The 12,297-nt window shown below is 42.1% G+C and overlaps 1 protein-coding gene across 2 annotated transcripts in view; it reads left to right on the forward strand.

The window, feature by feature from the left end:
* PRKG1 (protein kinase cGMP-dependent 1) overlaps positions 1–12,297 on the forward strand; it is a 1,061,913-nt gene that overhangs the window by 73,692 nt on the left and 975,924 nt on the right. The window contains exon 1 of one of the 2 annotated variants that reach the window (XM_036336758.1): positions 1,873–2,991. The exons of the other annotated variant lie outside the window; for it this stretch is intronic. Within the exon in view, the coding sequence (XP_036192651.1) occupies positions 2,681–2,991 (311 nt within the window). The 5' untranslated portion in view covers positions 1,873–2,680. Of the gene's footprint in view, positions 1–1,872; positions 2,992–12,297 lie in introns of those variants that run through there. 2 annotated transcript variants of the gene reach the window in all.

Raw genomic sequence — 12,297 nt, forward strand, 5'->3', positions numbered from 1 at the left:
AGAAGAGAATAGCCTAGAATTCTGGATTTTGTATATATAATTTTAAAGTATTTGAGGAAATTAAATTATTTTTCATAATATAGGCTAATACAACCAAATATATTCTTATACCTTGAACATTTTTTAAAGTATGTCAACTGTAATAGTCATTTCTTCTTGGCTGTTTACTTTCTTTGCATTTATTACAACTGATTTCTGAATTTCAATATGGGATTAATCATGGAATATATTTTATATCACAAGACTTCCATTTAAAATGAAAATGCCACATGAATATATCCTATGGCTGCATGTAGATATGATAGCTTAAATAGTGAAACAAATTATGTCAGTTAGTGTAAAGAAACAACCATCACTTTTGTTCAAAGATACCTGAATATTTTTTTGGTTAAAATGCAATTTTAATTTTGATGGAAAAGTGCTTTTATTTCTATTTTCATTGCACATGTAGCAGGCTTTCTACTTTGTGCTGCCCAAATACATTAAGTAACCCCCTTGAAGCCTCAAATGAACCTTAAAATATAACCCTGCTTAGCAGTTAACTAATGATGTTACTTATACAATGTTTTGACATATTTTTAGACATAAACTCTTGGCCACCTGGACCCCTATAATAGATTGGTAGGAAAAAGTTTTAAGCATTTTCCCATGGAATCAAAGAATTCCCATAGGTTAGAAAGATAAGAACTTGGCCTTTTGCCTGGGGAAAGACAATATCACAGAAGCTCTTTTAAAATAGTGTCAGTTATGCAAAGCTATAGTATTTCTGCTTGTTTTAGTTTTAATTAAGACAACAATGAAATTCAGAACTATTATTTCCTGCTCTCAGTATTTATGTTATTCATGTTTTGTGTGTTACAAATGAAATGTTTTGGGGATGATCCATTTTGTGTATTATATACATTCATGTTGGAAAGCAGAAAACCTGTCTTATAACATCTGTACTAAGAGAATTAGATCATAATCTGTGTGGAAGAATGTTTAGGATTATACAGTATATCCTTTGTCATTTACACCTCTTTAAATCAAAAAGCTTAATAACTTGCTGTTGGCTTGCCCCCTTTTTCCTTCTCCCTTCTTCTTTTCTTAGCTCAGATAGAAAAAGTTGTGCATTCAAAAGTAAAAGAAAGCAAGTTTTTATTCTTTTTTGAGACTAATATATCTGTCCTTGGCTATGGTTCTAGATTGCAATTCAGTTTTAAACTATTACCTATCTACTTTGTTTTAGTGTTCAAGATGGCCAAGTGTAGCATTGAGGTTTATATCATTCAGTGCCCAAGAATAATTAGAAGGCTGCTAATAAAGATGTTATAAAATTGGAAGAGTTGGTGAAGATTTAGATAAATATTATAAATTTAGGTAAGCATTAAGTAAATATTTGGCGCTTTTAAACATCATGTGTTTCAGTGATGTCAGAATTGCCCTTGAACAGAAAGGATGCTACTTAATTGTCATCACTTCAGGAAATAATCTAGTGGGCAGGAATAGGGGTGAGGGTGGGTAGAGGTAGAGTGAGTGGTATAGCCCTCCTTCTCTTTAGAATCTTCTCTCTTTTTCAAAGTTTGTGTCTTGCTATTCAAGTGGAAGGGCACAGACCTAACAGCTTAGTTGTCAGGGAAATAATATTTTTAAAGGTATGGTTCAATTTTAGGATGAACTTTTTGGAGATCAGCAATGATTTTTCCCATGCTCCCTATACCCCCCACACCGAAAATAGTTAATTAACCTGAGTTTGGAAAAGGTGGAAAGGGGAGGAATTAGCAGGAGCAGGCAGTGTGGGAATGCTTGGGGGGCGGTGGGGGGGGGGGGGGGAGGAAGTCAGAAGCCTCCTCCCCCTTCCCTTCCCCAAAGACACCTGGATGTTAGGATGTTCGGGGAATCCAGAGTTGCTCTATCTCCTGAGAGGCAAGTTTCTTTTCCGGCCTTGGCCACCTGTGTGCTGCGCTCCGGGTGGGAAAGGTGGCCTGGGAGGAGGGAGAGTTCAGACATGTGACTCGGGAGCCTTTCCTGGTGAGGCTGGTGGTCAAAATACCTCCAGAACTCAGAGCTTTTAAGATGCAGAGTACGCTTTGTTCGCCCACGTTTCCAGGATTGTAGTCCCTTGTCCTCAAGACTCCTCTGCTCTGGAGCCGGCTGTCACCTTCCCAGTTCTTGGGGTCCTTGCTGTCTTTCCCCTCTCCCCTCCCCACCCCCAAAGTGGTGCTCCCGCCTCGCTCCGCCTGCACAGCCCCTGGCGCGCCCCGCAGGGTTATCAGGCTCCGCACACGCACCACTGGCTTCCTCTGGCTCCCAGCGCGAGTGACCCCGGCAGCCCAACCGCTGCCCGGGAGCCTCATCGGAGTCCCGGTCTCCTGCTCCCTGACCACCGCGCAGCTGCCCTTCGGACCCCCTGCAGCGCCCACCGCGCGTCAGGCTTCATCCCGGGTTGGACCTGCCGTTCTGCTCATCCCCACACTCAGCCTCTCCATCAGCCCCGAGAAGTGGAATCTGCACAGAAACTCTCTGTGGCTGGAGCCCGCGGACTGGGCATGCTCAGAAGCCAGGGCTGGCTTTGGTCTCAAGTAGGAAGCTTTTGCACTCGGGAGGCAGCGGCGACTTTGGGGAAAGTTGATCGGAGAGGGGAGGAAGCCCCGAGACGCGGAGCAGCGCGGGGAAGGAGCCCCCGGCAGCCGGGAGGAGCATGGGCACCCTGCGGGATCTCCAGTACGCGCTCCAGGAGAAGATCGAGGAGCTCAGGCAGCGGGATGCTCTCATCGACGAGCTGGAGCTGGAGTTGGATCAGAAGGACGAACTGATCCAGAAGCTGCAGAACGAGCTGGACAAGTACCGCTCGGTGATCCGGCCGGCCACCCAGCAGGCGCAGAAGCAGAGCGCCAGCACCTTGCAGGGCGAGCCGCGCACCAAGCGACAGGCGATCTCCGCCGAGCCCACCGCTTTCGACATCCAGGATCTCAGCCATGTGACCCTGCCCTTCTACCCCAAGAGCCCACAGTAAGCCGGGGTTACGCGCAGGGGGCCCTGGGGCACCCTGTGGGTGGGGAGCTGCGGGTCTCTGTATTGTCTCTGTGGGCCCCCGCCCCTCCCGCTTGCTATGTCTGTCCTCATCCTCAGAAATGTTTCCTTTACTTGCGGGGCTGTGCACGTTTCTAGAGCCAGACTCAGCACCTATGCTGCCTTCCCGTCTTTGTCGGATGTCGAGCTATTTTTTTAAAAATATGTGCATTCATATATGCCACCTACTGTACAGAGAGTTTGAATGCGCCCCAGGTGTGTGTCTGGCTGCGTGTATGTGCGTGAGTGTGAGAAGCGGAAGAAAAACCCCATCTCCCAAATGCCTTGGCAAAGCTGCCCAGCCGGAAAATCCTAAATGCAGGCTCATCAGACTTGAAATGAAATGCGTCTGATATCATCCTTACTTTCTACGCGTTTGTGGCTCTCCCGGGTTTCTCTACACGCTGGCCCTTCTCACTGGTACCCTTCAAACCTGATGCTCTGTCATCATCAAAGTGTCAAAAACAAGCCAACGCGCATATCTAAGGGAGGATTTTTTTTTTAATTTCCTCAATTGGATGACATTTGCAATCCACACATGGAAGCCTAGTCTGTTGATTTCTTAAAGATCTTTTCATAACATCCGAGGGAGAATATTGCTTGTTTTCCTTCAGGAATTTGCATACTGTTACTAATGGGGCACCTCCTCCCAAGAGGCTTGCATGTTTCCAGGCTCAAAAATAGAGAAGTGCTCGACCTTTATTGAAATGGGAGACACATTGTTTGCCTTATTCCCGGCTTCTGATGCAACTGATCCGTGTTGTTCCAGCATTTTAGAGAACTATGTGGTTCTGATGTCAGTAAGCTTCACAACTTGGGTGGAAAGATTGAATGAAACTTGTTCTACACCACTTAACTCTAGAGTTCTTATGGAGAGTAAAGGGACAAGAACTTACATTAATAGGGAATGAGCACCCGAATGAAAGTTATTTTTAATTAATAGATATGATAATTGATAAAGTAAAAGGTTTTGATGCTCTATTCCTAACTACATCACATTGGCTAGATGACGTGTTACATAATAATACAAGGTCCCTTGGAATCCTTCACTCCGTAAACACAAGGGACTGATATAAAGAGAAAGAGTAACTACTTGATTATCTTCATGTATATTTGCTGTGTTGGAGGGAGCTTGGGAGTATGTACTGATTATACTTCTGAAAACTTAGAGTTAGACCTATACTTGTTGGTTCCCATAGAGCATGTGCTGTTTCTCATGCAGGTTGAGCTTAATGAGGAGATTTTATTCCGAGAGAGTGAGGAAGAGACCGTAAGGATAAATGCTTCTGAGCTTCTGACTTCACCAAGTTGCCCTAATAGTTTGTTGTTAGACTTAGATCTGCCTTAGAAATTTGCAGTCCTGTTATGCTTGCCTGTTTTAGCTAACCAGGTACATGGCCATCGCTCCTGGGCCAAGTTTTGCATAATGAAAAAATAACTCAAAGGCAGCTCTGCATCTTTAAGGATTCTGCAGGATCTCATTTTAGTATTTGCAGGACTTTGGAGTAATACAGAGCAAAGTCCACTTTTATAAAAAGACCAGTTAAATAGGGTTTATAATGAAGCATGATAAGTCTAGCTGATAACTGTAGTGAAATATATCAGACAAGATCCAAAGGAATCTAGGCAGTAAGGAATGAACTGAAGTTTTAGAAACCGTTTAGTGCTTGACATGGAGAACTACTAGATTTTTTTAAAAGCCCATGGTGGAAAATGAAATGAGTGTGGCAAATAATTCTATTGTAATAAACATTTTATCTATGGAACAATGCTGTGCTTTCTGATATTTAATAACTTGGGCTTTAAAGAAGTCAGCCACTAAGACATCAACATGGTGATTTTGGTGATGCTGAAGGATTATATTGAAGAAAATGATAGCATGTCTTCCAAGCTTAAATAATTTTGGAAAAACATCTGTTCTTTTTTTCACACTTACATAAAATGAGAACAAAATTGACTTAAATGGTAGAGTGTACCTCTCGAGAGAAAGAGAAGTATATTGTATGCAAAATGATTATTATCATGTCATTGGAATGATTGTGCAAGATAGCTCCACAAAGAATTAGGAAAACTTGACAAACTGAAGATGTGTTTGAACTTCAGTTTATTCCACTATAAGTAATTTGATGACACAGACTTACTGTTAACAAGTGTTTGTCTTTATATTTCATCTTTAGTGCAACTTAAATTCAGTCATCTTTCTTGAACTTACACACAGGTTATCACGGCTTCAAGTTAAAATGAAACCATTTAAGTAACATAAAACTGACTTTAACTCATGATCTTGTTAGTTTTCTATATTCTCTTCATTACATGTAGGTAACTGTTCTGCTCAGTTATTTGATGAATGAAAATATGTTCCTGTTTACTTTTTGCTTATTGAGGTTGCCTTCTGAGGATAGTTTTTAAAACTTTTTTTAGTGATTTTTGATCCTTTAAAAAAAAGTAAAATAAAAATTAACTCATCCACTTCGATTGTCTTAACTTTTTTGGTTTGAAAGTTTCCCCATTAAAATGGGAATTGCAGGGGAGGCTTGGTCAGATTCCAACAGAAGCCAGGGCCCTCCTGCTGCATCTGTGAGGTGGGGAGAGTGTTTTTGTTTCTCTTTCACATGTGTATATAAACAGCCCTTAAGCTGTTTTTGTGTTATGAATGTGAAACAAAGAACTGAGGTAGCAAATTGGAATCTGTATTCCACTGCTACCAAATAATGACTTGAGAGTGTAAAATTATTAGTCTATATATTTTGAAATAAATTGAGCAAATAAACTCTTAAAAATGAGAAAAATATCCATTTTATGAGATCAGCCTGTTGATATATATATATATATATATTTTTTTTCTTATGGACTTTTAAAGTAATTTTATTTCATGCTATTTCATTCCTGAAAATTAACTCCATAATAGGTTAGCACATTCAGTCTCTCCTATTATGATCTAAACCCTTTACCTATGGTAAATATTCTCACATCCTTTCTGTTTCGCTGTCACAGGGTTCTGCGTCATTCAAGTTGGTCTATATAAACTTGAGTTTCTATCACAAGTGGTTAGTGTCTCTGTATTCTTGTTAAGCTGTTGCTTTTCACCCCTGAGGTAGATGCATTTCAGAGAATGATGACGTTTTGTTATATTTCACTTTTGATTGTGAAGTACTTTGGAAGAGCTGAGGATATTGAGGAATATTTTCTTATTTTTAGAGAGGCATTCATTTTAAGATCTTATGTGAGCTTTTAAACCTTGACACTAGAACATCTCAAGAGAAATGGAGTCTTTCTACAGGCTGTGTGTTAAAGTTTGTAGGAAGTTGAGAGAATTTTAGCATTTTAGTGTAATCTTAGATGGCATAATATTAAAACAGATTTCTTCAAAGGTAACCATTAAATTTCAAATGTGCCCTACAGCTCAGTTGAATACTTTGGTGGGATGTCTTTCATGTATAAGCTATCATCAGGCATTAGAGGTCAGAGATACATAGATCCTATCATCAAGGAGTTAATAAAGGTTTAATAATGCTGCACAAGTATATATTCTAGAAAGTAGAGTAGGCAAGTCATAGAGGAGATACTCAAGACAGCAAATATAATCGAGCCCATTTAATTTTATGGTTTCAGGAACTCATGTTGAAATGGAGATATTTAAAGTAAATACATATTTGGAGGATGGCCATGATTTAGTGCTAATGGGATTAGAGGGGTGGGGGTTGGCAGGGCCATCAGCAAAGGGGATGGACAGCAAAAGAAAGCAGAGGGTACATCTGGGGATTAACAGCAACCAGTGGCTGTACCAGACACGGTAATGCGGTAGTGGGAATTGAAGAAAAGCTAGTTTAGGCCAAGAGAATGAGCATATTAGTTTCTATTTTATAAAGTAGGTAAGGGGGCATTTTTGTTGTTTTTAGAATAATCAAGATGTGTGTGTGTGTGTGTGTGTGTGTGTGTGTGTGTGTGTGTGTGTATGTGCGAGCGCACGCATGCGCACATTTTACTGGAGGACTACTTGTTACCCGTTAGTAAAGCTCTGACTCTTTGAATGTCAGTCCAGTCCTCTACCCCTGACCAGCACCATCCTGCTAATAGCCATACCTATTCCAGCTTGGTAAGGGCATTTAATTTAACCAATCAGCAGATGGTTAAAACCCTTAAGGAAACCCAGTTCCACTCTTAATAGAAAACAAGTTCCTTTACCTACTCACTTCAAACTGTTCCCACTGAAAAGAATCTAATTTTATTTTTAAAATACTCTAACTAGATTCCTCACGTACCTGGGCAACTGGGACAGGAGAACTGAAGTTGGTTTCTGAAATTCATCTTCCTTGTTTTTGTGGAAGAGTTAAATTCCCACTTAAGTCTATTAGTTATTCTAATAGACTTCCCCATTTGAGTGTGTTGGTTTGATGTTAGTCTATGCAGTGAATGGGAAGCTGTGGAAGCTTTTATAAAAATATATATGAGAGCAGGTTGCTAAAACCCTACGCGGGTGATTGGAAGCACAGTCAAGTTGTGCGCCCCTCAGGGGTGGCTTGTAATGAAAATACTGACAGGCCCGGAAAGAGGAGCTACAGAGACTGCCTGAGAATGTAAACGACCAGTTTCCTGGCCCTACTGAGCCACATTGCCAAGCTCCTGCTGCTTGTTATTTCACTAAAGAGTTGGGTTTGGATTCCTAATGGGAAAGGGGAGAAGAAGGCAGACGATGTTTCTATTGTTGCTGTTTGCAGGTTATAAGGCATATGGAAACATTTTTTTCCCCTGCCTGCTTAGCAATGGAGGGTCTCCATGGTATCCTAGCAACCAGTTGGAACACTGGGCTGCTGCTCTTCCTGCCATCTCTGCCATAGGTACTGCTGCCCATCCCAGGGCACCAGACCTGCTGCCTGCATTCCAACCCTCCGACTTGAACCTTCCAAGCTCTGAGAACACAAGACAATGTGATACGTAAGCACATGCTGCAGGCAGCATTTACCAGTAGGCTCAACAGCTTATTATGCAGTCACATCTGTGGCATTTTGAATCCTAATCTGAATGGTTGAGCTGGCGCTGTTGGCCACCCCTTCCCTGACAGCACGTCTCGACTTCCTCACACCCAGCCTTCTGACACCCCTTCTTCTTTCCTCTCACCATTTTCTATAATGACTGCCTTCCTCTGCATCTCCTTAAAATTTGTTTTCTGAGAAGAACGGGCAGCCTGTTTGAACTCTCTAAGTATAACTTTGTTTGTAAGAGCAGAGGAATGTTCTCCCTCCAAAACCCGTCATGTAAATATGAACAATAGCACAAGAACTGTAGCCACACAGAACAGATGTTTAACAAAAGGTGGGGCTAATAGTATACTTCCACAAGTGCCTTGTTTCTGAATGGCTTTTATAATCATAGTCATTTGATAGAGGCAGGAGGGTAGAGTGGGAAGAGGAGATGTGTGTGTGTCGGGGTGGGGAGGGGAGAGGTGGGCAGGAAAGTTTAAAGCAAGATGATCATTGTTAAAGCTATGCTATATTTGCAAATAAGTTGGGAAGGAGTAATGGGCATGATGGGTGAATAAGACTGGAATAGAATTTGCAAGTTGAATAGTACTTTGTGGATGAAGAGAGGAGACACCCAAACTGGAGTATATGGAGGGCTTGCCTCCTCTGAGTGTGGGAACTGTACTGGGATTTTGGTAGAAAACCATTAAAATGTTTCCCTTTAGGCCAATGCTTGATTTGAATAAATGTATTGTTCCTTTCAAACATCCTATAGGCTGATACCAGGGAGGCTTGGTGGTTCAGGAACAGTCCACAGGGCAGAAAGGAATGAGGAGAGCAAGTCAGCACATCACTGTTTCTGAAAGAATGGGTCAGAATGGCACTGCCCTTCATCATCATAATGGCTAACATTTCCTGAGCACTCACTCTGTGCCACGCACTGCTCTCTGTGCTGTCCATCGGCTGTAATTTTTATCAAATGACCCTGAGAGGAAGACTCCAGAGTATCCCATTCCACAGCACTGAGCTACAGGCCAAGTAAGTTGCTCAAGGTCACACACTTTGTAAGACGCTGAATCTGAATTTGAACTCCAGGGCTGTTCTCCTTAGCCATTAGGTTCTCCTGCTTCCCAAAGGAGTGTGAGGATTAGGCAATTGCAGGAAAACCCAATGAACCGCCTATAGGCTGTTCTCTGGGGAGTGTATCTGTTCCCCAGTAATTAAATGAGAAGTGAAGTACTTAGGGAGAAGTGGAAAAAATAAGACAGGTCAGTGGTTTCCAAACTTTGCTGCAATTAGAACCACCTGAGGGGCCTTTAAAAAAAATCCAGTGCCTAGGTTTTACCCAAGCCAATTAAAATTAGAATATCTGGGGGTGGAAGCCAGCCATCAGTATTTTTTTTAAAGATTCCTCAGATAACTTCAGTGTGCAGCTAAATTTGGGAACCACTCTGAGAAGACAACAGTGTGTGTGTGTGTGTGTGTGTGTGTGTGTGTGTGTGTGTGTTATTAAACAAAGGCAAGGATAAACTTTCCACTTAAAGAGTAGAGTGTTTCTGTTGGCTAAAACTTTTCAGCACCAGGGGCTTGGCAAAGCAGATATCCCCCCTATATTATAGGTGTGCACAATTTAGTAAATGTCTTATTGTTTATTCTCATTGGTTCCCGTCCTTGACTGCATATTAGAGTCCAGGTAGGTCTCTCTAGGAAATGTTAAAAATATCTTTCCTGGGGTGCCACTTCCAGAGATTCTATTTCATCGCTCTGGGGTGGACCTGAGGCGTAGGGATATTGTTTCAACTTCCGAGGTGATTGCAATATGCAGCCAGGATTGTGAACCTTTTCCATGGAGTATTCAACTGCAGTTGTTACTGGCTATTTGAATTCCCATCCTTTGGAAAAGCACTTTCCTCGGTCCCTTTCTACCAACCCAAATCCCTGCTTACAGAGGAGCCAGGCAGCTCCAAAGCCCCTCTCCCCACAGAATCTGCCCCTCTCCCCACAGCATCTGCCCCTCTCTTGATCTCTGGGGTTACCTGTGTGGGCCTGGAGCATGATCATTGTCGGCAGCTCCGGTCAATGGAAGTATATTTCCTCTTTCCCGCCAGCCGTGAGTCCTGGCCACTGTTCAAATATGACACATTAGGATCAGCCATCATCCCAAGTTTGTTTCCACTCTCACTGGGGCAGCTGCCTCGTTAGCCAGTAAGACTGTTCCCTTCGGCCCCTGATGCATCTATGAAATTTTAATGTATGAAGGTGAGACAATGATGAGCCCCCTTGGAAGAGCAGGACGGGGCTTGTAGTGCCTGTCCTTCTGGTATGTGAAGTCTGTGCAGCCAGCTACAGTGTTTTTTTTTTCCCCCCTCTACAGATATTTTATCCTTTTAAGGCAAACAGCCTGAGATCAGGCTGAGGAGTACTTTCCAAGGAGGCTTCAGAGAAAGCAGAGCGAGCACATCAGGCTCTCAGCCTCTTTTCCGGCCAGGCCGGGTGGGAGTGAGTGGACAGGTCTGGGCACTGCTGGCTGATGAGAGGTCTGAGATGACACCCACAGTCTCCGTAGGTCCCACAGGGGGGCTCCTAGGGAGATGGGAACTGGACCCCCTGTGATCACCACCTCCCTGCTGCCCCATTGCCAGCTCTTTGGACTCTTTCTTGCTCTCTTTCCCCTTAGACTCTAAGGCAGGGATCCTCAAACCTTTTAAACAGGGGGCCAGTTCACTGTCCCTCAGACCGTTGGAGGGCCGGACTATAGTTTAAAAACTATGAACAAATTCCTATGCACACTGCACATATCTTATTTTGAAGTAAAAAAACAAAACGGGAACAAATACAATATTTGTGTTTGCATGTGGCCCGTGGGCCGTAGTTTGAGAACCCCTGCCTAAGGCTTAGACTCTAAGGCTTAGCGTGTTAAAAACTCCTCTAAAGACATTCCTAATTGTCTCTGATAGGAGCCTGTTTACATCTGTAATTTAATCATCATCTTCTCAGGTGAGGACCAGCCAATATAAGACTTTATATAAGGGATGAAAACAGCTGGTATAATTGCAAATACTCGGTGGCAGAAATCCTCTCAGAATGGAGTCAGTGAGGAGCCCTCTTGTCTCTTTCCCCCTCCTTCTAAAATATGAAAATGTATTCAGCTGACAGATAGCATGTTAGAGCAGAGTGGATGTAATAAGGCTGCCCAGAGGATTGGGGACATTAATTACGCAGGGAAGTTAATCATAAGGAAAGTAAACACTTTCATTATGAATCCAGCTTCATGTGGTGCACATGGTTATTGGACCTAAGTGGGAAGGATAAGAGGAATTAGCAATAATAAGTAAACGTGAACAAAAGCATGTGTTCACTTATATGGCTTAGCCATTAGACAGGATGATGGGCAAGAGCTGGTGTTAGGACACTGTTTCTTAAAGTTGTTATAATCCAAGATATGAAAGGATGGGCATTAGCACAGAAAAAAAAACTCAGTGCCAGTTTAGTGTCGACATATACTACTTTCAGCTGCATCAAATTTTTTAAGAATGTTAATTTTCTTTGCCAGTCTAAAGATGATAAATGCTAATTAAACTTACCAGCCTTGCTTCAAGACAGATGTAATTTTATTGACTTCTCTGTAGAAATTGAGTAACTTAAATCCAGCAAAAGCAGATGTAAATAGGTTAAATTATTAATATGTGTCAAAAGCAGATTTCCTAATGTTGTTGACTTTCCGATGTTCAGTTTTCTTACTTCTAGTCCATATCTGCTCTTTCAGGGTAGCTCTGAAGTTCTTTAAATGTGAAATAATGATAGTATCAGCCAGTCAGTTTAATTTGGTTAATTGTATTAAATGTCAGTGATGACGAATACACCTCAGCGAAGCAAAATGCTTTTGCTATTTTTTGAAACAATCATAATATGATAATATCAAGCTTTCTCCAGATTTAGACAAAGGAATAATGAGATATTGTAAAGGGAAAAACATCTCCTTTCTGGATATGCTGCATATCATCTTAATGGTCCAGCTCGATCAATAAATTATGGTTTTCACATTGCTTCTAAATCTGGAGTGAGAGGAAAGATAAAAAGATTGTCATGATGAGAAAGAAAAAATTGGAATTCTGGATGTTGCCCCTCTGGAGTTAATGTTACTGATGGACTGGAGCGTGGATCGGTCATTCTCCGCTGTGTCTGCGGGTGGCTGGCAAATGCATTGTACAAACTAGCACACTTCCATCTTCAGAAGACACACCTTGCCTAAATGACTGGTGACTGAGTAATGCATTTTATATTG

This window comes from Myotis myotis, unplaced genomic scaffold (assembly GCF_014108235.1).
Source record: "Myotis myotis isolate mMyoMyo1 unplaced genomic scaffold, mMyoMyo1.p scaffold_m19_p_15, whole genome shotgun sequence".
Classification (NCBI taxonomy): domain Eukaryota; kingdom Metazoa; phylum Chordata; class Mammalia; order Chiroptera; family Vespertilionidae; genus Myotis; species Myotis myotis.